Genomic DNA, 26,384 nt, shown 5'->3' on the forward strand with positions numbered 1-26,384 from the left:
TTAAAAAAAAAATTGAGTTTGAGATAGGGTTAGGGTGAGGTTATCAGTGATTTTGGGGGTCAGGCAATGTGACCATGTGGCTTCAGTCATCTAAGATTTACCTCTTCCCTTACCTATTTTGGTAGATGTAATGAAAACTCTCTTTATAATAGAAAAGTAATGTCTATCTGTGGAATGCTGTGGAATTATAATAACCAAGCTTAGCCCAAAAGAATGCATATAAAAAGATAGCTTCTCCCACTCCTTTGGTAAATGTGTGGCTCTCAGATTTCTTTCATGATCCTTACTTTCACCTCCATTTTTATGTAACTTAATTTTGTACTCTTCAAAGAGCCTTTTCTCTTGACTTTGCAGCCACAAGTTATGATGATGCCTCCAAACACTAGACTAGAGAACTAATAGTGTTGAGGAAAAAATAAAGGTAGTGGATATAGTTGTGTCATTGGTGATAAAACAGCAACCAAAAAGCTAATTCTAAAAATGTTGGGTAATATATGGCATTGGATATTTATTATTTTCCTCTGTGTGTCATCTATTGATAGATTGTTCTAATGCCCAGCTTTGTGCTGGCTGATTTTCTATTTCATTTGGCTATTTTTGAAAGTATTTGACTTATAATCTTTCACTATCCTCTTCTGAGATGTTCTGTAAATGACTTTGTGCTGTAAATCAGTATTGTAAGAGCTACTTGGCAAAGAATTCAAGTGTTTACCAGCTGAGTCAGTTTCTGGGCTCTTTTGGCCTCTTCATTGTGAAGGCTGTTTTATACCAGTTCAAATTCTCTAAGAAATAATAAACAGCGAAGATAATTGTGATTAACTTCATCCATTTTCCATTTTTCAGTAACAATAGTTTATCAACTCAGGCCTAACCTAATAACTGAATGTCATGTCATGTCACGTCATGTCATGTCTTCTCAACTTTATATTTTGTGTAAATTGGTGTTGATTTTGACCTTTGTCATTCAGTCAGTCAACTAGCATTTGTTAAGTGCTTACTATGTACTAAGCATTGTGGATACAAAGAAAGGCAAAGAAAGTCCCTGGTCTCAAAGGGAGAGACAAAATACAAATAACTGCATATTTTATTTATTCAGAATAGATAGAAAACAATCTGAGAGGGGAAAGCATTAGCAACTTCCATAGGAGTGGGGCACCAGAAAAGTCCTGCAGCAGAAGGTGGGATTACATTATCATCAACATTATATGTTGATCAACTATGATAGATTAGATTCTTCTCACCAATACAACGGTATAAGAAAGTTCCAAAGGACTCATGATGGAAAAGGTTCTCCAATTCTAGAAAAAAAAACAAAACTGTGGAATATGGATGCTGATTGAACCATACTATTTCTTTTGTTTTTGGTGCTATTGTTTTTCTTTTTTGAGGTTTTTTCCTTTTTTGCTCTGATTCTTCTCTTATAACATGACTAATGCAAAAATATGTTTAATGTTTATATATATATATATATATATATATATATATATATGATTACTTGCTGTCTAGGGGAGGGGAAGTGGGGGGGAGGGAGGGAGAAAAATTCAAAGTTGGAAATCTTATATAAACAAATGTTGAAAACTATCTCTACATGTAACTGGAAAATAATAAAATGCTTTTATCAGAAAAAAAGAAAGTGAATACACTGAAGTTGTGAGGCTGAGTGATTGGGAGGATGGTAGTACCCTTAGAAGGAATATGGAAATTTGGAAAGAGGGAAGGATTTTTGTGGAAAGACAATTAGTTCTATTTTGGACATGGTGAGGTGGCCAAGGTACAATAAGATGCCCGCAAATTTTTGTTGATGAGTAGTGCTAGTTTAGGAGAGAGGCTATAAGACTGGAATTATAGATGAATCACTGCAAAAATATTATTAAGTGCTTGCTATGTTCAAAGAATTGTGCTATTGCTGAGGATACAGCTAGAAAAGTAAGACAGTCCCTGCTTTCAAGGAGCTTACATTCTGAAGGGATAGACAACACATACAGAATGCTTCAGCTGAAAGTCGAGGTCCCATTATACTTACAGTATAGTGGCAAAACAGCTGCTGCTGATTCTGCCTTAATGTTTCCACAGATATAAAAACGCTCAGTTAACTATTTGAAGTGCTGGGGATTTGAGTGACAAAAACTCTTCTTTGTGGGGTCTTTAGTAGCCTGATGCAGATGCACTACATCTCTACAGAGGTTGCTTCCCAGGATGGTGACTGAGGACACTGGTCTGGAAGCATTGCTATTCCCAAAACTATTGGGTGGAGGATAAAGCACCAGCCCTGGATTCAGGAGGATCTGAGTTCAAACCTGGCCTCAGACACTTAACAATGACTAGCTATGTGACCCTGGACTAGTCACTTAACCTTCATTGCCCTGCTCCCCCCAAAAAATTAGAGAGAGAGAGAGAGAGAGAGAGAGAGAGAGAGAGAGAGAGAGAATATAGATAACTTTTTAGAGGACTATTTCAGTTGAATGATGAAGGCAAAAAACAATTTACAGAGAGAATATAAAAGAGAGAAGAAAAGTAGTAGAGATACAAAGCATAGATAGTTGTCTCAAGGAGGTTAGGCATGAAGGTGAGACTACATATAGGAATAATAGACAATAGTCAATAGGATCAAGTGGTTCTTTTTTGTTTTGTTTTTAAGATGGGAGAAATTCCTATTTACAGTTAGCAAGGAAGGAACCCTGTGATATGGAGAGATTTAAGTTGAGAAAGGGTGGGTATGATAGTGGGGAAAATTCATTGGAGAAATTGGGAAGGAATGGGAATAAAGATGCATGTATAAAGGTTGGCTTTATAAAGGAAAAATGATATTTCTTTATCACATATCAGAATGAAGGAAGAGATAATGAGGTTGAGGGGGAAGATGTTTGAATGATACAAGATTAGAAGGAGAGTAGTTCTCATCTAGCTGCTTTTTTGGGTGACATACCATGTGAGTTGCTTTTGCCTGGAAGAGTGGGGTAAGAGAATTCCATGGGAGGCTTATGGAGAAATTTGGAACAACTGCTGGGAAAATGGGATAACCACTCAATAAAGGAGGAATATGTTGTTTGTCTTGCAGTAGCAAGGTCCCGGTTGAGATTAGAGAACATAAATTTGTAGTGTACTCAATTAGCTCAGTCTAATGCTTTCCTACAGCTCCATTTGGCAGCAGGTGAATAGGATCAAACAAGGCAGATGGTGGGAGTAATTCAAAGTTGGGGCTTGTCAAGGTATGATTGGACAACAGGACAAGGGAGCAAGACTTTGCTCTAACTAGTTGGTGATCTAACTGCGCACCAGCTGCTGGTTTGGAATTGACTCCTACATCAATAACCAGTTGCTTTTAGAAATATATTAATTTCCTTTTTTTGGCAATGTTTTTCAATGTTTCTTGTATACACTACCTCTCTCCTCTCCTGAAGAAATAAGTCATGCCATGCATTAGGTTTCTGAATGGTGTAAAAACCTTTGACCTCTTTTCTTTATCCAGAATCACATTTTCCAGCATTTTTTACTTTGCCTTTCTCTATACTCACATTTGATTCAAGTCACTGAATATTGATTTGGTTATTTTTCCCAGACCTAGTTAGGAGATTATCATCCTATTTCAGATCCATATTGATTTGGTTCTTTTCAAATTTTTAACTCAATTTATATCTTTTATCCTCTACAATAGATGTTGATTAATAAATTGGCATTATCTTCAGTGATATTTTTATTTAGCTTATGATGAACTTGGCAAAGATAAGCTGACCAAATTTCCTATGAAATGATATTGTTTGTTAATATTGAAAACATGAAGAAAATGCCTCCGCTACTATCATTATTCACCTTTTCTGAGGATCACCTGTGAACTTGTCTACTATTTAGGTGTAACTTCTGCATGTTTTGCTTCATGTCAAAGAAGAAAATCAACTAGTATGGTTCTTTTTCTAGTAATGTATCAAATCATTGGACAAATAGCATGAGTAGGTAAATTGATGTTTATAGATGGTATAAAATTCGTGTTATTTTTAGTACTCTTTCTCCCTTTTCTGCTATCATTGCAGAAGGAGGAAGGAAGATTCTTAGGAATAAAAGCCATTTTGTAATTTGAACTTTTCACACATTGCCATGACCAAAGAATTCATCACTTAATAGCCAACTTTTTTTGGAGGATGGGGTGGTTGAAGAACCTCTCTACAATTAGCTGGACAAGCACATGGATTTCCACAGAAAAATCCAAACTAGCAAATGTGGTCTCAGTAAGGATGTATATCTTTGTGTACCTCACAATGCTTTTGCCATAATAGTTTATCAATGCATATATCCTGAGTACCACTCTATATTTGGCAAAGTTATGATCACTTTAAAAAATAATATATAAACCATAACACTTATTCTGTCTTTCAGACTCCCAGTATTCATGACAATCAAATGAATATATAAATACTGTTAATCAGAACCACTTACAACAGGTTTGATGTATTCCTCAGATAGACATCTTATTGAGATTAGCATTTCAAAGGATGAGTTTATCCACATTGACCAAATTTATTAGTTAAGCATCAGTTTTTAAAAATTTCATACATCACAGATACTAAATCAGAGGTAGAAGGGACCTTAAAGACCATCTAGTTCAAACCCTTCATTTTATAGTAAAGAACCTGAAGGGCAAGGAAGTGTGAGGAATAATTATTTCTGTCCTGTTTAATAACTAATTATTGAACCAGGACCAAGGCTTTCCCCTTTCCTTACTTCCTCATCCAGAAACCAACCGGTGTGGGAAATCTCTTAGAAAGATTTACCCAGGCCAAGATCTAATCAGATAGAAAAAGAAATTCTAAGTTTGGGCCAATGAGTGTATTCTTAATTTGTGTTTTCTCAGACAGGTTCCAGAAAAGGTTGATTCTCCCATTTGTCAGACAGGTGATATGGAAACTGATGTTTCTTTGACCAAGGTTTGAATGACATAGGTCCTGTACCCCCAAGACACTCATTATAATGTAGCATACAATTTCATTGTGTTAACCAATGAGAATAGTTTGCCAGGCTTCAGGAACACCTACTCTTGGAAGGGCATATAAACTGTGAGCCCTCTATTATTAAGGGTCTTTAGTCTAAAAGAGACAGCCAAATGACTACTATTTTTATTAAAAACAAACTGGCTTTATTAATAAAATTATTAAACTACCCAGAAACAATATCTTTCCAACCTTTTTAATCATCACAGAAGTTTATGGTTAAGGGACTTCTCATTGTTGAGAGGCATGTGGTTTGTGAACATATATAATAGTATAACCAAATGTAGCCATTTTAATTTATTTGTGATTTTACTTGGCCTTTTTGTAAGGGTTTGGAGTAGAAAAGATATAAGTACATGAGCATATTAAGTAAACAAAAACATAAGAATAGAGATGGCCATTGGATTAAGACATAGAAGAGTAGTTAAAGAGTATTAAATTTAAAACCTACATTTTATACATGAAGAAACTCAAACTATGAGAGAAGGAACTTGTCCAAAGCCATGTAGGTAGTAAGAAGCCAGTCTCCTGCCTTGAGATTATTAACATTCTCTGTTTTTAAAAATGTAATACACATTTTTATTTATAGTTTTGAGTTCCAATTTTTATCCTTCCTTTGCTCCCCTCACCCCTCCCTGAGACAGTAAGCAATCATTCTCTTTTAAAAATCTACACTTCCCATAAATTTGGATAAATCTAGTGAAAAACTTTCAGATAGTAAACATGATTATGGGTGGAAAGTTAAAAAAAACTATCTGTAAATATAGGTCTACTGATAAATATTTAACAATTGGGTTTCTGTAAAAAATGAGCACATTATGCATTTAAATATTAATCTGCATTAGTAACATTTTCTCTGTCACTTGTATTTTTAAAAAATTAAAGAAATCATAAAACATTGTCAAGCCCAGATTGTCCTCTTGTGCCAGTTTCGAGATGTAAATGCTCACTCTGAAAATTTAACAATCTGCTCTTGTCAGCTAGTTCATCCTGGTGCCAGATTAACCACTGTCTGTTAGGTGCTTTAACTCAGACTCATTTTCTTTTTCTTTTCTATGTTAAAATGTGATGCTTTCTCTACTTGTCTCAGACAAAACGATTTCCTTAAATAGCTAAACTGCTTCTTATTTTATCTAAATTTTATCTAAAATGATCTAAAGCTTCATTTCCTGCAGCAACTAAAATGTGTTTGCTTACTGTAATTAATTAATGAACACATATTTATTAGGACCTTATTATATGGCAAGAACTGTGTAAAAATCATTTTTAAGGGGGGGGGCAGGGCAATGAGGGTTAAGTGACTTGCCCAGGGTCACACAGGCTAGTAATGTGTCAGTTCTGAGGTGGATTTGAACTCAGACATCCTGAATCCAGGGCCATTGCTTTATCCACGGGCCACTTAGCTGCCTTTTGTGTGAAGTTCTAGTGCTGAGGAGACAAAGCAAAGTTGTCCAGTGCCCTAATGGAGCTTTCATTGTATAGAAGACACAAGCACATATATGGGTAGATAGAAAATCATACAGAAGAATCAATATAATCAATTGTTAAAAAACAAAGTTCTAATTGCCTACTGCCTCAGGGAGAGGCAAGGGGGGAGGGAGGGAGGACAGAATAGAACTTGAAACTCAAACCTTTAAATAAAAATGTTTATTAAAAAATAAAATGTAAGGGAAGGAAGAATTGGAGGAAGACACATTAGCAATTAGGCAACCAGCAATGGTCTCATGCAGAAGACAGCACTTGAGCTGTTTCAAGGAGAACCATGTTTTCCAAGAAACAGAGGCAAGAAAGGAGGGCATAACAGGTACATGAAGACGTTTTGTGAAGGAAATGGGAGATGGAGTGTCAGGTGTGAGCATCAAAAAGCCCAGTTTGGCTGAACTGTAGAGTGTAGAAGGAAGTGATATGTAATGGGGATATAAAGGTTGCATGGCAAAAAGGTTGGATGGTACCAGGTTTTAAAAGCCAAGCATTATTGTTTAATATTAGACAGGAGGAAACCACTGAAGTTTAGATGAATTGTACTATGGACAGTTTAGAGCCTATACTTTTAGGAACGTTACTTTGGTGACTGGTGTGGAGGATGGGTTTCAAAGTGGGGAAAGATTTGAGGCACAAAGAATTAATAGGCAACTATCGTAATAGTTTAGTAGAGAGGGGAATGAGGTCCTTAACTAGAGTGGTGGTTGTGGGAATGGTGATGTGAATCATGTTGTGGTCATAGAAAAGACAAGATTTGGCAAACCAATTGGATTTGAGGAGTGAATGAGAATGAGGACTTTATGATCACACCAGAGTTTATGAGCCTGAATGACTAGAAGGATGGTGATGTCTTTGACAAAATATTAATTCTAAATAAGCCTCAATTTTAGGAGAAAGGGTAATAAGTTCTATTTTGAAAATGTGTTTAGATGCATATAGGATATCCAGTTAGATGTGTCCACTAGGCAGTTGGCAATGTAAAAGAGACTGGCTTTATATCCATACATGAGAATCATCTTCACAAAGATAATAACTGAATTCATCCAGAACAGAATTTGTTAGTTAGCCAGAATCAGCTTATTTTATAGAGAAACCTTAAGGGGAAAAACCAGATCAATTTAAAAATTCAGGACCTTAGAAAATGTCTTAACATTTTAATAAATCATTAATTTAAAACAATATTAATTATATATACCAACAACTAAAATTGGATAGTACCCTTTTCATTTAAACCAATTAAATTCAGTAGGTAAAATATCATAACAAATTTTCATTCACTCTCTCCAAGTCTATCCTTCTCCAATGAAGATGAATGGACAAAGAAACAAGATTCTTGATTCTTTGTCCATTCACCCTCATTCACTAGAAAAAAATATGGTCAGTATGCCCCTTTGTTCTTCTTGATCTATTTTATTTTTGGATTTAAATTATTTCATAGATCTTTCCAGATTTATTTGTTTTCCTCATATTCATTTGTCTCAATTGCATTAAAATATTCCATTAATGTTCCAGGATTTATTGAAATATTCCCCTATTATTGTACATTTAGGTTTCATTCAGTTTTTGGGACAGTGTTGTTTTAAATAAAACTCAGGGTATATTCCCAAGCAGTGTAATTAATTGCAACATTTTGGGTGCATCAGTGATTAATTCTGAAAGAAGCATTTGAAGGCTGACTTCTCCTAAATATGTTTGTCTTTCCTTCAGTCGTGTTTTGAATTTTTTTTCCAGTGTCATTTTTATAAGGGATCAGTTTTTTAAGAAATCTTCTTGGGGCAGCAAGATGGCATAGTGGATAAAGCACTGGCCCTGGATTCAGGAGGACCTGAGTTCAAATCCGGCCTCAAGACACTTGATATTACTGGATGTGTGACCCTGGACCTTAAACCTCATTGCCCTGCAAAAAAATGTTAAAAAGAAATATTCTTTTTAGCAATAAGGTTTCATAGGCTCAAGAAGATGAGTTCAATCCAGCCTGACGCTTATGGAAATGTAACATTTGGGCAGGTCACTAAACCATAGTCTACCTCAGTTTCCTCATCTGTAAAACGAGGATAAAAATAACACCTACACCCAAAGGTTATTGTGAGATAAAATGAGTTAACATTTATAAAATGATATAGAAATGCTAATTTTTATCATTGAAGTAATTGTAAGTATATTTGACTGTTTATAAATAGCTGTCAAAAGTAACCTTAATGACACTGATCATGTCTAGTTCTTTAACTGCTAAGACCCTGGTGCCTTCTCAGATACATGCATTCTTGGCTGGCTCTTCCTTCTTAGGCCCAAAGCAGCTGCCATGTTCAATGGAAGGAGTCATGCCTCATAGAGCAGAGGAGGTTCAAATGGCCTGACACATATGCAAAAGTTTTCTATAATGACAGAGCAGTGGTTACTTTGAAAAATAGTATTTTGTTTTATTTTTTCAAATTACATGTAAAGATAGTTTTCTACATTCATTTTGTAAGATTTTGAGTTCCAGAATTTACCCTCCCTCCTTTCATTTCCTCCTCCCCAAGACATCAAACAATCTGATATAGGTTATACAGTACAATCACGTTGAACATATATTTCCATTAGTCATGTTGTGAGAGAACAATCAGAACAAAAGGGAAAAAACACAAGAAAGAAGAACCAAAAAACAGCAAAAAAGTGAAAATAGTAGACTTCAATCTGCATTCAGACTTCATAGTCCTGGATGTGGAGAGTGTTTTCCATCATGAGTCTTTTTGAATTGTCTTAGATCATTGTATTGCTTAGAAGAGCTAAGTCTATCATAGTTGATCATCACACAATGTTGTTGTTATTGTATACACTATTCTCTTGGTTCTGTTTAGGAAGTTACCTTTCTTTTAAATTTTTTTAATAATACACATTTTCATTTATAGGTTGGGGTTCCAATTTTTATCCTTTCCCTCCCCCCTCCCTGAGGCGGCAAAAAATCATATATAAATTTTATATTTACAGGAACACTTCCCTCGTTTCTGATGTAGAAGTTGAGGATTAAACATAACGTGATATCCAAGACTATTTGCAACTATACTCAAGGTGGATTACATTACTCAGGAATTTATGTGACAGTTTCTAACCAGGGAGGAGTGGAACTTTTCCTTAGGTCTTGAAAATTGTTAGGGAAGGGAATCATTTCTTCCCTTGGCCACATACACAGTGTCCTTTCCACCACTACTTTAGAGTACAAAGAGAACTGGAATCAGATCCTTGAGACATGAGCCTCTGTCTCTCATTTGCTTTATTGTCCTTGGGGATTGTCTGACAGAGCAAAACAATTCTTTTCTTAGTTTCTTTTTTCTCTTTCTTTCTTTCTTTCTTTCTTTCTTTCTTTCTTTCTTTCTTTCTTTCTTTCTTTCTTTCTTTCTCTGGGGCAATGAGGGTTAAGTGACTTGTCCAGGGTCACACAGCAAGTAATTATCAAGTGTCTGAGGCTGGATTTAAACTCAGGTCCTCCTGAATCCAGGGTCGGTGCTCTATCTATTGTGCCACCTAGCTGCCCCCAAAACAGTTCTTTTAAGGAGGAATTTGAATCCAGGTTTTCCTGACCCTTGGTTTGTCGCTGTATCTACTATGCTGTATTGATTCTGAGTAGGGGAAGAACTTATCAAAGTGATACCTCTAGAATATTGCTTAGGCAACGGTGTGGTGAATTTATTTGAGAAACATGATACAGGAGGTGGACAGACCAGCTAGGGTGCTATTTTAAGTGGTAATGAGTATTGATGAAAGGATAGTTTTAGAGACTCAAGGCAGGCAAACTAGTTAGGATACTATTGGTGATTTCAATGATAAATATTTGAATTATGATAGTGATATATGGAAAACAGATCATAGACATGAAATGGAGACATCTTAACTATATATTATTAGGGGAAACTAGCAGTTAAGCACATAACAGTTAACTTAATAAATGTGTATTGACTTCTTATAGACTGACATTGACTTTAATCTTTATGAAAAGCAGAATAGCTGATATATTTACTTGTCTTAATAATAATAATAATAATAATAATATCATTTTTCAAAATAAAACTAGTGAGGTGAACTTCTATTTTTGGTATGATTCTGATTAATAAAGAGGAAGAAGTTACTGAATTAAAAGACAAAACTTGTGGGCAAGTTACCCTGTTATAAAGTTAGGTATAAGGGAGGAATGGAAAATCAGCCATGTATAGACACATATATATGTATATGTGTATGTGTATGTGTATGTGTATTTGTGTATATACATACACACAAACACACATACATATACACACATATAGAGAGAAAACATCTTGAAAGAGTAAATTTATGAAATTCTGAAGACAGCATCACAAATGATTATAATTATAAGCAAAATGGAGTAATATTTGAAGAAATTAATGTGGAAAATAATAATTTCATATTTATATAGTGCTTTAACATTTACAGAGTGCTACCTAATAATGACGTAGATGGCAAAAACAACAGCAGTGTCTTGAATGATTTTGAAAAGGAAATAGGCAAACTTTAAATGGAATTCTGAAAAGCCTTTGTTTTTTACCTTGACAGCACAAATTCATTAATAAATTGTACAATATAAGAATACTTTTTCAAAGCTGATTACTGCTATAAGCAACATGAATAAGGACATTCTTGTTGTTTATAGCAGATGCCACTTGCTATAGTGGTATCTATCATATGTCTGCTAAATCTTTTAACCTAGTATAGAAGTTTAGGGAATGAGATTTAGAAAAAGAAAAGACAGAGGAATAGTTGCTGTCATGGAAGGAAACCTACACAAATAAATTGCTATTGATGCCAAGGAAAGGTGTTTCATGAAAAAAGGAGTAGTTACAGGTGCCATGCTACAGAGTTCAATGCTAATAAGAATTGAACTGGAAAAGACATAAATGGTCCTTGAATTTGGGGCATTATTAATATAAGACCAAAGCAAGGTAATAAACACAGAAGCCCAATGATGAAGGTTATTTGTCTTCTTGAGTTTATTCACATATCTCGTCTACTTATGTGTACATTTTGAAGGTATTTTATATACCACATGATTCAAGTAATAGGTTAAATTATATGTTTTTGTAACAAATGATTACTACACACTGAAAGAAAATATTAACTACAAAGGTAAAATTAAAAAAAAATATATATATATATATATATTCCATGCTATTTATCAGTCTGACAGATGCGACAGATCCAATTTCTCCAATTAAGAGGTGGCAATAAAGGTGGAAATTATCAATTAAATCAATGAACATTTATTTCAGCAACAGAAATATCAAAGGATGCAAAATCTTCACATTTCCTTATTGTTTAGTCATTAGCTATTTCATGAACAGTTATATTAGCATCCAAGCTATCAGTGATATACCCATGTAATAGACTGTCCATCAAATTCCAGATTGAAAGTGTAAGGGGCTAAAATTCTAGCTATACTATCTAAAATCTAATGACTGGTCACCAATAAGCTTTACCAAGAGTTTAGACTTTTTAAACATTTATTAAGGAGAATAAGAATTTGGTAAAGGAGAGAGAGAAAGACCTCGATTCATCTATCTATCTCGGGGAGCTACAGTTCTGCTCCACTCTCTACCGAGAGTCCTGGCGAAAGAGAGCCAGTGCGTCACCCTCGCCCCCCTCTTCCTCCCACAAGCAAACATCACTTCCTGACACCAAAGAAAAGCGGCATGCCCTTGCCCCTCAGAGGCATTCTCATGGTGGAGGTTTCCCATAGTAAGTCTCAGCAGGGGGCATCATTCCAATTGTTACAAAAGAAATAGATATATAAGTCAAATTTCTTAGTCAGGTACACACAGACATTTTGAATCTTCAGAAGAAAAAATAAGCAAAGCAAAGTTGCATTTGAAAATGGAGAAATTGCGATGAGCTGCAGACAACCTTAGAGACAGCTATCACATTTTTTAAAATTAGGGTATACAATCTTATGTAGGGCAGCTAGGTGGCACAGTGGTTAGAATACCAGAGCTGGAGTCAAGAAGACCTGCATTCACATCCAGCCTTAGACACTTATTAGCTGTGTGACCCTAGGCAAGTCACTTAAACCCCGTTTGCTACAGTTTTCATCTTAAATATACTGAAAATGGACTCATGATTGCACTGATGGGAATGTTCTTCCAATGATGCAGCACCTGACACATCCATGCTTTCCCATACTGTGCAACTCTTTTCTACCTCCTTCCATAAGTTTGCCATGGAGTGAGTTTAAGTATGTGTGAGACAAAGTTCCATTTCTGAAAGGAGGAAAAAACTCTTACCTACAATGACTTTTCCTAAATGCATCATTTGCCATGATAAAAATATAAATGAAACTGGAGAAGGAAATGGTAACCACTCCAGTATCTTTGTCAAGAAAACCCCAGATGGGGTCATGAAGAATAAGACATGACTGAAATGACTAAATGGCAACAACTGATTCTTATATGGATACCTTGGTGGAATAATGGCCTCATCATTATAGGTAATTCCTACAATAGTGAAAAACATGACCCATCTACATCTTATCCTATGCTGTTTCTATTCCTGTCTCTAATAACAAGTGGTTAAATTAATGGTTAGTTAAGGCAGAACCCTCTCTTGGCTTCAGTTTCCTTGGGGTAAGCTTAATTTTGAAGGTCTCCTCTAGCTTTAATTCTGTACTTCTGTATGGTGATTTGTTTTCAGTTTATGAAATACTTGCTTCATATTCCTTTTAGTTGGGAATACAAGAATTAGAATGCTAATTTTCATGACCCTTTTTTCAGGCAATGATACTTTCATTCAGTTAAATGTCTGATAAATGGTAGCAACACACCATCAACTTCTGTTTTCTGACTCTATGTGCTTTTTTTGTTCATTTATTCTAAGTCCTACTGATAGAGTACCTGACATCATCTCAGCATCACAGTAGCATTAAAATCTTGCCATCTTTTCATCATTGTTCCATATCATACAGGCAAAGCTCTTCGTCTGTCTCAATGTAATACTTGTTATCAAGGTGTCTTCAGTTTGCTTTAATGATTCTGCTGCATTAATAAAGACTATACAAGGGAGATAGGAGTTTATTCATAAAATGGCTAAATCAAAGAAAACAACCATTTGTCAGGGCTCTTTTATACATTACTGCTAGCTCTTGAAATAAATTCAGAATGACTCAATGATGGCATGAAATATCTACTCCTCCTTTGGTATCACATAATGGAATTTTTAGTTTGACCCAGTCACATTATGGAATGCTTAAATGGTTTTGGCCATGTCTCAAATAGAATTTCTTCCAGAGTAATTGAACACAATTGTATTAGTTTCTGCCTAATGTAGTCCACTTAAGGCTTGACCAATAAATGATCTTTCTAAAAATGCCCAGTCAAATTCAATCATAATGAATTTTTTGGTAATGTATTCAATTCAACAAACAGTTTATTAAGCACCCACTGTGTGTAAGACACTGTGCTAGAAGGTGAATACAAAGACAAAAAGGAAATAGATCATGTCCTAGATAACCTCTCATTAATTCCTTAAGATATCCCTGTCCCCTTCTACTGACAGTGAGCCATCCTTTTGTAACAAAGATTTTTTTAAAAAAAATTTAAAAGTAGGGAAAAAAAAAACACTTCCACAGAACTAACCAAAACATCTACATTTCTGAGAGTATTTGTAATATTCCACTCAAGAAGGTTCATTTCTCTGGAGCCAGAGTGAATTGCTCTCTGGAACCAAGCAAAATACTTTCAAAGGGAAAGAACACCATATTTTCATATAATTTTTACATAACATTGTCAGATATGGAATTTATTTTATTATGTTCCACTTCAATGGAAAATAATAGAACTTCTCTTTTGTAAGAGAATGCCATTTATTACAAGTGAAACAAGTTGAAAATTTCGAATGAGTGTCTCCTTATAGAAGAAAGGTACCTGCTTTTTGAATGTTACTTAAAAAACCCACGATTTATAGATAATATAATTACCAAACATGAACTTTCAATATGTTCAGAACTTACTTATCACTCTGGTGAAATTATAACTAATAGTTTACCCTGTATTATTTCAAGATGAATTAGTCAGTGTTTGATAAGTGTGAAAGAGAACAGGGGGGTGTTTATATGTGTGTGCATGCACATGTAAGTGTGGTTGTATATGTCATCTCAAAAAATATATATGTATTATATATGTATAGATATGTTTTCTGATAAAGTTCTACTTTCATGCCTCATTATGTTATGGAAGAAACCTAGGGCTATCAAAGACTGTGTCAAGGGAGCAAATTTCTGTCAGGCCATACCAAGTTGGAAATCCTTGGACACTGGTCACTAGATGATGTTCTTGTTTGTTTTATTTTATTTTTTCATTGTGGCCCGAGCCATATATGAAGACTTTCCACTAAGCTAAGTCATGAAAGCATTTTCATCTTTTGTGGAGAGATTAGAAATGCAGGAAATCACGTGAAGCATTTATCATCAATATTTAAATCAACATAACATTTCAGTATTCTGGGAACTCTGGAATATTGGATCGGCCTTAAACTTAGTATAATCCAACAAATGATGAGTACATTCTCAGTGGTAGTGAGTTGCTCCTGGATTATACTGTTTTGGTCCCAAACTGGTTCCAGAACCTTCATGAACCCTTGAACTATACCCCATGTGAGATCAGACTGGGATAGGCCAGTAGGATGATGAGGATCATTTAGTCCCAATCTTCCATTTTATGACTGAAGAAACTGAGGTCAAGGTATGTGAAATGACTTGTCCAAGGTCACATACAAAGTAGTAGCAAAGCTAAAATTTGAACCTTAGTTTTATTTTTCTCAATCCAACTTTATTTTTACTACACTACGCCATCTCTGATATATGTCTGTTTTGAAAATCCAGTCAGGTCTTAGCTGTTTCTTTGAAATCCAAAGGCTTTATCAGTTAATATATAAGATCTGGAAGTTTTAATGTATTCTGAGTTCAAGCTATGTTTAAATTAAAGATTGGGCCAGAAATATCCTGCCAGGAGATGTTTTGAATTATCCTAATATTAACCCACTTAACTAAACTCTCCTTAGGAAACCTTTCTGCTTAGAGAAAGCTTCATACCTTAAGTCATAGAATCAGAAATATGAGACTATAAAACTATAGGGTGGGCCAAAAGTCATAAAGGAGTCTAATGTTTTAATAATTTCTTGAAATAATTTTATCTTATTTCCCACATATATATGTATATATGTGTGTGTACATATAGGTATATATTGTATATGATTCTTTGGTTTTATGAATTAAAAACAAAAAATAAAGTAGTTATTAAATACTGATACCCCTTTCAAGACTTTTGGGCCACCCTGTATAAGGGTGATATATAGAGATGATCTGATCTAACTTCACCATTTTATGAGTAGGGAAACTGAGACTCAGAGAGGTTGAAGGACCTGCCTCATGCCACACACTAGTTAGTGGCAGAATTGGGACTAGATTTATACATCTTTATGCACATCTGCTTGGCCGGTAATGCTCTTAGAATTTGATATTCACCCTCTTTATTTTCACTGTGTAGATGACTGGCCATGCAGATAGGATGTTTTATTACTTCTTTTTCCTAAAATGAAAATTACTCTTGGAAAAAACTGCCATTTGATCAAACTGAAAATGAAATGATTACAGAGATTATAGCAACTTTTCAAGTTTGTAATTTAACTATAACAGTTAAAACAATTATTATTATTATTATTATTATGTGTCTCTTCAAGTTTATATTCTGAAATATTGACTACATATTTGAGGAAACATCTATAGAAGCCATATAGCCATTTTTATGTGGAATTTTTCTTTTTTAGATCATATTGGTGTTATTTTTCTGTCAAATGCATGCATTTAAAAATATACCACACAGAAACAACTCTATACAGTGAGGAATATTCTTAAATGCTGTGATGAATATTTTATTAGTTTACCAAGATTTGGATTTCAGAAACATGAGTTATTTCTTTTTAAATTCCATTATTTAATTATGCAAACTCAGGACACTGACGTGTTTGTTTCTAATCTATTGAAAATGTGAATTGGACCTTCAGAGTGTAAGTGATGTCATATCTTTTATGGATAAAATGCCTTGAAGGAGGGATTGGTTGATTAGCAAGCTTAGGGGCTTTCAAGGATAGTGATTCAATCAAGCATAATGTCATCACCTGCTTCTCTTTTGACTGTCTCTTAACCATTTAGAAGCTCTATCTGCTCACAGCAAAATGTCAAATGTTGTATCAAGTAGAAAACAAAAAGCTAGACTAAACCATGTCAGCCATTTTCTCTATATTTTTTCCATTTCCATTGCTTTTCATATGTTAAATGAATATTTATTTAAACTTACTTAAACATTGTAATCACTATTCCTTCACCCCCAACACATTGCTACTCTGCAAAGGAGAAACAAAAGGAAAACAGCCCAGCCTCTTCCTTTTTATTTTAATGTACATTTTGATTAAAATAGAATACATGACTATATTTTAGGTACAAAAACCCACCACATGAAGTTTTATATTTATCCATGGCTTTGCAATCTGTAGAATGCTACATTTAAAATCTCCTGTAAACTCCTTGATGATGGGGATTATTCCATTTTATTTTCTATTGGTATCCTCAGCATCTCACACAGTTCCTGGCACATAGTGGATACTTAATAAATGCTTGTTGATTTTTGCTGATAGTTGGGAATTGCTTTCCTTTCTTGGAGGAAAGGGCATCATTTACAATAACTATTCACCAGTGGGCAAAGATACTATGCCAGGAGAGCAGTGTTTTATCCAGTGTTAGTTAATGTTGTGCATGACAATAGTGTGCCATAGTATGCAGTAAAAACTTGGGTGCTGGGGCAGCTAGGTGGCGCAGTGGATAAAGCACCGGCCCTGGATTCAGGAGTACCTGAGTTCAAATCTGGCCTCAGACACTTAACACTTACTAGCTTGTGTGACCGTGGGCAAGTCCACTTAATCCAATTGCCTTACCGAAAAACAAAACAAAACAAAACAAAAACAAAAAACTTGGGTGCTAGTTTGATTCTGAGAAGCATTGGCTCTGTGACCCCAGGGAAGTCTCTTGACATTTTGGCAACTCTGTAAGACTTTAAGTTACAGAGAGTTAGCAATGTATATCATACATAATTATCCCATTCCAGAAACTACCTACACCAGTGAAATCATGAGTCTGGGCAAAACCAGACAGATAAATAATTAAATGAATGAATAGATAAGTAGATAAATATGAGTGAGAAAATAGATTTATAAATGAATAAACAAACCAATCAATTGATTATTTAATTATTTTAAAAGAAACAAAACTAAACAAAAATCCAAAGACAATTAGAAACAGATGGGGAACAGAATTTTTTTTTAAACTAAAACAAAACAAAACTTTAAAAGCTCAATAGGTATGAGCATAATTTACTGTAAGATTTTAAAGCACAATTTGAAATGTTTCTATAAAGCATCTGAATAAAGATAGAAAGTAGACCTACTCATAATTGTAATTACTATCCAGAGAGGTCAAGTTGGGGCCCGAACTAGTGAATATACTTTTCATTTTTTAGTAGAGAGAAAAACAATGCTACTCATTACTCATGAAAGATTAGTTGTTACTTTAATTTGGGAAAGCAGAGGTTTTTTTGTTGTTGTTTTTGATACCTTGTCATAGAGCAATAATATGAGTGTAGTGAAATCAGAAGATACCACTATGATTTGTAAGGCATTTCAGCAGGGGGCAATGCTATGAAGCTAGAAGAAAATTCCTCAACTGTCCCTGCGTTTTATTCATTTTAATTGTATGCTCTTTCTTCTCTCATAGATTGGCTTCTGTGCCTTGGCATCATCGAATGGAGTCACTGTGCTTGTGAAGCTAAGTGATATCTGATGTTCACCACATCATATCAACATCCTACCTGGAGGAAATAGCTACTGGAATTAAAGGAGGATTGTATTTCTGGGAATGGGCTTTAAAGACTTAAACAACCTGTTTTTTCTTAATATTGGAATGTGCCATGAACAGGCTGAGAGGCTTCTCAGAACTCCCTTAGCCCTAGGCCTTTTCTTCTCTAAAAAGTTTCTCTCTGTGTTGGAGACTGCTTTTATTTCTCCTGGCTGCGAAAGACAGAGACTTTCTGATGTTGATGTAAACAATGTCGAGGCCAAAGGACTGTTATGGCTTCCTTTGTTCTTCACTCCAGTGTGTGTCATGTTGAACTCCAATTTCCTTCTGTGGATAACAGCACTTGCGATAAGGTTTACACTTATTGACAGCCAAGCACAATATCCAAGTTGTAACCACAAATTATGGCAAAATCCGTGGCCTAAAGAACAACCTTCTTTGCCTAATGAGATTCTTGGTCCTGTGGAACAATATTTAGGTGTACCCTATGCTTCCCCTCCCACTGGGGAGAGGCGATTTCAGCCACCAGAGCATCCATCCTCTTGGACAGGGGTTCGCAATGCCACCCCATTTGCTGCTGGTCTGCCCTCAGCACCTGATGAGAGGTCACTACTTCATGACATGCTCCCCATCTGGTTTACTGCTAATTTGGATACCTTGATGACCTACGTGCAAGATCAAAATGAAGACTGCCTCTACTTAAACATCTATGTTCCCACGGAGGATGGTGAGTAGTTCATGCAAACAAGAGTATAAGCACACCAACTAAACTCAGGGGGAAGGAAGGAGTTTTTGAAGATTTTACAAAGTTCTGTTAATGTTGTTTCCTATTACAACCCCTTGATTTGTTTTTCATACTTATCAGATACAAGCATACTAATTTCTTCATTTCTTCATTTTTTTCACTCATTCAGTGAACACTTGTCATGTGCCTGTAATGTCATGTGCAAAGTACAGTGATAGGCTAGGAACACTTTTAATTTCCTATCTCTTCTTATGAAACTATATCTTCTATTTAATTATAGGCAGCAGTGCTCTGTGTGAGGATATACCACAGTGTTAGACCAGGATTATCTATCAATAATGGAAACTGCTTAGTAATAAAGACAGGATTTCCTTAGTCCCATTCTGAAACTTCAAAGTTTCAGGGTGCTTCTTTCCTTAAGTAAGATTTTACAAATCATTGTTGGTTTTGGAGGAAGAAATAACCATTGATCATGTTTTCATCAAATAAAGAGTAAAGTGGGGGCAGCTAGGTGGTGCAGTGGATAGAGCATAGGCCCTGGATTCAGAAGGATCCGAGTTCAGATCCAACCTCAGACACTTAACACTAGCTGTGAGACCCTGGGCAAGTCACTTAACCCCAATTGCCTCACCAAAAAACAAAACAAAAAAAAGAGTAAAGTGGTTGTAGTACATCATTCAATAACCATTTCCATAGCATAATGTTGAAATTCCTTTTTGCTTTAGAGCTTGATCTATCTAGAAGTAGATTTGCATAGCCATATCATTTAGAAAAGAGGCAGTGTTATAATGAATAAAAAGTTGTCCTTGGATCCAAGAAGACCAAGGTTCCAGTTATTAGCTCTTTGACCCTAGGCAAGTCATGTTCTCAGTGCTGTAGGTAACTCTCTAAGACCGTTTCAGGAATTGTGCTGAGCTGTATTGGCATAGGGAATTTCCTTTTTCAATGAAAACCAAGGCCCATTTCTTATCCTTGTTTTCTTTAAAAGTAATAATTGTATAATCTGTGACATAAGGCTACCAAAGTGTAAGAAAACTAGTATTTAGTGCATCAGCCTAATAATTTTCATAGCAATATAACTATTCAAGAAAAAGATACATGCAGGCTAAGTTGATGAGAGTTATCACCTCATAGTATTGTTTGCAATTTTCCACATGTAAAAGCTGTACTTAGACAAGGGTCAAGGCAAAGCATGAAATAAAATATTCTTGGGTTTAAAATAAGTAAACTTTAGTAGTGACAGATGTTGTCCACTGGCTTAGGGCATGTCTCTCCTGTTTTGTGTGTCTGCTCCTTGAAATTCTGTTTCAGAAGATTTAGGATTAGTGTCTGAAATGAACAATTGTATTAACTCAGTGAGCTCCACAATTTTATCTACTTTGTAGATAGCTGAAAATCTAGCCCATGCATTTTGATTACTGCCTGCATAACGGCTAATAAGGCAGTCTGAACAAAATGCAACAAAAACCAGACCTAAAAATGTGTCACCAGAGCTTACAAAGAGGGGCCCATCGAATCAGATTAAACAGACTCCAGTCCATTATCTGACTCTGGTCTGGCATAAGTTATTAGTGTTGTTATGGAGACAGACCACAGAATTAGGTTATGAAGTCTAGGCCTGAAAATGACTCAAGGAGTTAAATTCGCATTTGGAGCTCTTACTTAAGTACAGTGTGCCAAAGCTGTCTTTATTTGTAAAAAGTCTCTCAGTGGCTGTTTTGTACATGTGTGAAAAGATGGACAACAGCACCCAAAACCAATTAGGGCTCTTATTTCAGAAGCCTCCTGGGTTATGGTCTCTCTCTCTTTAGGGAAGGGGAAGAAAAGGATCTGGAAAAAAATCTCAAATTAAGTTTAAAATGCATCAGCTGTGTCAATCTCCACATGAGCTAGTTATTTCATAAAGCTAATATTAGGTACTAATGCACTTCAATTATGCTACCTAGTTCCACGAGCCATTTTGTTGTTGTTTGACCAAAATAAAATATATAGGAAAGCAAATCAATAATGCCTTTGATGATAGTAAACTATATTTCTATGTGGAATTAGAGGATGAAAATCCTAGATGATAGAGGTCCTTTTATTGTTAAGCAGTATATAACAAATTTTGGTGGTATTAAAAAATATCGCCAAATGAAGTAACAGCTTAAAACACAACCATAATAATATGTTATATTTATTTGGAGTTTTATGTTTTTCAGATTGCTTTTATGTCCATTGTCTCATTTGATCTTAATAGAGAATTCAACAACATAATGGAAGCCTAGAAGTCAGAATACATCTCTCCAGTGTATGGGGATCTTGAATTTTTATAAACGAAACTTTGAAATTTCATTTTAAATACTAATTCAGGCAAATGAGATGGTAAAGGCTGTGAAATTATTTCTGTTTGACTGAAGATACAGATCATTGAAAGGCTATTATTTACTTTTGCTAACCTAAGAGCCAAAAAGGGACACTATGTAGTTAATGATTGATTATATGCTAATTAACCATTATATATCATGTCAAAGTTTTAAGGTTCTATGGCTTTATCAGATGACAGATGCCTATCCTAAATCTTCCACGACTCAGTAGATGATTTAATGGGTTTCTTTTCCCTCTAAACTTTAGAGGGTGGCCAGTCCTCTAATGATTGTTTGCTATAGCAGTTCTTCCATCAGGATCAGGCTTAGAATCATAGTTTACATGCCATGACCAGGACCCTGTATTCCATCTCCTACTCTATTGCTATTACATGGGCTGTCTTCTTTGTCTAGAATATTGTCTTTTCTCACCTCCATCACTGAGAATCCCCTTATATCAAGGGTCAGCATATATGCCATATCTTACTAGATCCTTTTTGATGCCCTTCTAATTGTCCTTACTCTCTCTTTTTGAAACTATCTTGTATTAATTCATTTATTTACCTATTGTATCTCCTGAGAGAATGCAACCTTCTCAAGGAAAGGGTCTACTTTTCATTTTTACCTTTGTGTTCCCAACAGGTAGCACAGTGCCTAATGCATATAAATACTTTTTGAATTGAAATTATTTATTGAGACAGTTCCTTGTTCAACAGGTACACAGTATACTCTCAGGTTCTTCTGCAGCTTTTCTATCTTGGTAGTAGCTACTTGATTTTGTGCTCTACTGGCAAAGAACTTATGAGGAAAAAATAATATTTACACCATGACAGGGCATCATGACCAGGCATCAGAGCAGGCCATGGGTAGAGGCAATAACCATAAATATACCCCTCAAATATGGATTTTATTGAACTTCAGCTGATTCATTGACCATATATAGACATGGTGTGGTACAGTGATTGTGTCCCTTCAGGTCAAGGTGAATTTGAAATTTAGCAGTATTTTAATCAGTATCTAAAAAAAACTGAAGCCAAAAATTCTCTTTGGGGGCCTAAATAGTTTTGCTTCCAAATTCATCAAATCACCTCGATGAATGCCAAACTTATACTTAATTTTCTAATGTGTACACATAATTCTAAGTAGAAGTTTCCATATTACAAATGTGCATATTTGTTTTTCTTATAAGGTGAATATATTACACAAGAAAAGTAGTCAGAAATTTAAAGCTCATTTTGAAAGTTTAATGCAATATGAAGTTCTAATGCCAAATAGAATAATACAACAAATCTGATTTTTAAAATACACTGATTCTGCTCATATGCCTTATTTTGTGCAATCATATACTTGTTTAACTTCCATTTGTAGAGCTAAAGTTTTTGAAATTATAAATTAAAGAAGAGTACCTCATTAAAATATATATTAATTCCTACTTGTGTTTTTTTTTCTCCTTTTTATGGAAGGGCAGTGAGGGTTACGTGACTTGCCCAGGGTCACACAGCTAGTTGTGTCAAGTGTCTGAGGCCAAATTTGAACTCATGTCTACCTGAATCCAGGGCTGGTGCTTTATCTACTGCGCCATCTAGCTGCCCCCCTTGTGCTTCTTAATGCCAGATTAAACTATAAATTAAGAACAAGGTACAGACAACCTTTAGTATAATCCTTCATTTCATCAAAAGTAGCCAGCTGTTTCAAAAATTATTGTGAAAGAAAACCAAACAATTTTAGGACAAATATGAGCAAAAATATTCAGATGAGGATGACTATGATGCTAGTGGAAGAGAAATTAGCCTGAGAAGAAAGGATTGATCTTAGAGAGTAGTGTGGCACAAACTGGCAATTTTGGATGGAGCCACATTATAGAAGTCTGTGAAATCCTAGCAGAGGAGTTTCAACTTGATGCTGTAGGCAGTAAGGAGTCATTGTGGGCTCTTAAGCAGAGAACTGAAATGATTCAAATGGTGTTTGATGAAAATTGGAATGGAAGTTAAATTCAGAGAGGATTAGAGTCAGGAAGCACATGAAGGTACCAACAAATGGTGTGAAGTGAATTGATGTTAGCCTAAAGAATTAACAGCAAGAACTGAAAGCAAGGAGAGAAACCAAGATACATTTGAAAGGGAGAGTGTACATGTCTTTGAGACAGGGCACATGTAAAGAATAGAAAACATGGAAGAGTCAAAGATGACTAAGTTTTCTAGTATAGGAGACTGGAAAATAGTGCTACTTCCAAAACTGTGCTTGTTTCTATCACTAATGTATCTCTGTCTTAATTCCTAATGTAGAAAATACAACTTAACTTGACCTACTTCAGAGATTTCCAAGCACTCTGAGAAATAAAAAAAAATCTACAATTTTAAATTACTACTAATATATCCTTTTTTTGCAAAAAAAGAATGTTATTATTAAATGTGATGCAAGAGAAACTAAGTACCCATTTTGAATGAGCTGTTCTCACTTTCCTTAGTGCCCACATATATGAAATGAGGGTGGAATTTCTAGCATCACTCCTTTAACTAACTACTTGTTTGTACAATAACTACCTACCTACTTCAGCACTATGCCATCTAAATATAGAAATGAGCAACAAAATGCTGTTCTGACTGTTGCACATTCAGATACAAACTGTCTATATACCAGCTTTATGCCAAGTAAAGCTGTGGCAGCTGCCAAGGGGTGTACCTCAGTAAAATGCTGGCATCATAACACACAGCTGTGTAGAGCCTGCTGGAATGGAAGGATACTAATATCTAGGACTCTTAGAATAGCAAACAGAAAGGTGCTTAAAGGAAGTATAACTTAGGAAAAGCCAGGAATGATATCCATGATAAAATGGATCCTTTCAGCACTGATTAGCCAAAGTTTTTCCCTTCTTTGTACCTCTTTGAATTTCAGTTTGGACATTTGAGAAAAAAACAAATTGGATTAAATGATCTCCAAGGCTTCTCCAGGTATAAAAATCCTATGTCTCTAAGTAGATGAGATTCTTTAGTTCACCTCAACTCCATTTTTTAAAATCACCAGCTTTCCTTTTCCTCTTTTCCATTGGGCATGCGGTACACTCATGCTACAGAGGGTCCTTCAGCCTAAACAGCATTAGCCTTATTCCCCTCCCTAATCAAAGTATGCCTTTTCTGTTTTCCATTAACTTGAGGCTTTCTTTGAGGTTAGAAGAATGTGACAATGTTTGACAGCCTTTTAATCATACAATATTGTTTGGTTGGCTACACAAGGCTAGCCTTCCAAATAGACATTAAACCTTCTGTAACCTTCTAGTTCTGAAACTTTCTCTGTAGATAGAGGTCTGTTGCTATGTGAATTCAATAGTTTTGTTAATTGTGATGTTTGGGTTATATTGTTATATTGGGGGGTGGTTGGTGGGGGAAGGATAGGAATACTTGATTTCCTAAGCCCATTAACTTCATGTACAAGAAACTGATTGGAAAATATACACATTATTGGTATTGTCCTGGGTATACCAAAAACATGGGATGGATGTACTTTCTTCATTGGAAGATTACAGGGTTCATTGAACATTAGCATCAGGAGGCATTGGAAGGTACTAACCATTGTTATAATCCCTAGTGATCTTGTTTCTAAAGGTTATGTCAGTGAGAATTGAGAAACAATGGGAATGCTTTCCTAGGATATACAGACAAAACAGCCATGCTTAACAGATGTCTATGTGTATTCTATTGATTCTTACTGTGCTGTATTTTCCACAAGAAATTATAGTATAGAGATAGTTTAATATATGACTTTCAGAATAATACTCTATATTTTGTACAAAGTTTATATCTAAAAATACCATTATACTTCATCTTAAACTATCAATGAACTGTTTCATTTTGAGTTCATATCCTAATGCAACAAATAAATAATTCAAATCTTACATTAATAGCATATTTATGGTATATATCTATACCGTATACACAAGTGTGACCCTTTTCCTGCATTGTCTAATTTTCCATCAAGTAACACATTTGTAAGTCAGGTCTGAGGTAGCTCAGCTTAAGAGATATTAAAGACAATCTATTTATGACAGCTCCATTCTGAATATGGCTTTAACAAAGCAGGAGTTTTAGAATGAATGGGGCACAGACTATTAATCTCTTCTGCTTAATCCTTAACCTTTATCTTTTTGATGCTGCTTCTGTGAAAAGGATTTCTAGCTATTATGACTTATGGAAACCAAACATCAAGTAATCTTTAGTACTTATTTCTTGAAAGAGTACCTTAAAACAACAGTACCACCAATCTATAATAACAAAAGAATAATGTGCATTGTTAATTTGTAAGATTAAAGCAGGAATGTTTATTACATTTTCTTTTGTAGTTACTCCTAACTGTGACTATATTCATAACAAGGTAAATGTAGAATGTATAGGAAAAGTGCTAGACAGAGTGTTGAGACCAAAATTATATATAAATCAACCATTTAGTACCATTTAGTACTAAGTGCCAGGCTCTGTGCTAGTTGATGAAGATACAAATACAAAAGTAAAGCAGTTCCTGCCCTTCAAGAGTTTATGTTCTACTGGGGGACATGATACATACAAATATAAGAAAATACAAGTGATTAAAATATAATTTTGGTATGCAGGGAGAAGGCACTAGCAGGAAGAATATCAGGAAAGGCTTCATGAAGGAGGTGAGGTTTGAGTTAACTGTTAAAATAAGTTAGACATGCTTGCTGCCTTGGGGAGGAGGGAGAGAAGGGAGGGAAGGAGTAATGTAATTCAGAACTCAAAACTTTAAATAAAATGTTTATTATAAAATGAAATAATTGTAGACAAAAATAATAAGGTAAATTAGGGATTCTGAGAGACAGAAGTAAAGAGAGAGTAGCATTCCAGGCATGAGGAAAGTCCAAACAAAGACAAAGGAGGTTGGAGATGTGAAGAAGAGCAAATAAGACCTTTAGAGTATATGATGGGAAGTCATGT

General features: G+C 35.1%; 1 protein-coding gene across 1 annotated transcript in view; it reads left to right on the forward strand.

Moving 5' to 3' along the window:
- The window catches only part of NLGN4X (neuroligin 4 X-linked), a 457,592-nt gene that overhangs the window by 92,613 nt on the left and 338,595 nt on the right, over positions 1 to 26,384 (forward strand). The window contains 3 exon segments of the mRNA XM_043995262.1: positions 18,268 to 18,735; positions 18,737 to 18,778; positions 18,781 to 19,075. Of these exon segments, the coding sequence (XP_043851197.1) occupies positions 18,409 to 18,735; positions 18,737 to 18,778; positions 18,781 to 19,075 (664 nt within the window). The 5' untranslated portion in view covers positions 18,268 to 18,408.

Source organism: Dromiciops gliroides, chromosome 3 (genome assembly GCF_019393635.1).
Source record: "Dromiciops gliroides isolate mDroGli1 chromosome 3, mDroGli1.pri, whole genome shotgun sequence".
Lineage (NCBI taxonomy): Eukaryota > Metazoa > Chordata > Mammalia > Microbiotheria > Microbiotheriidae > Dromiciops > Dromiciops gliroides.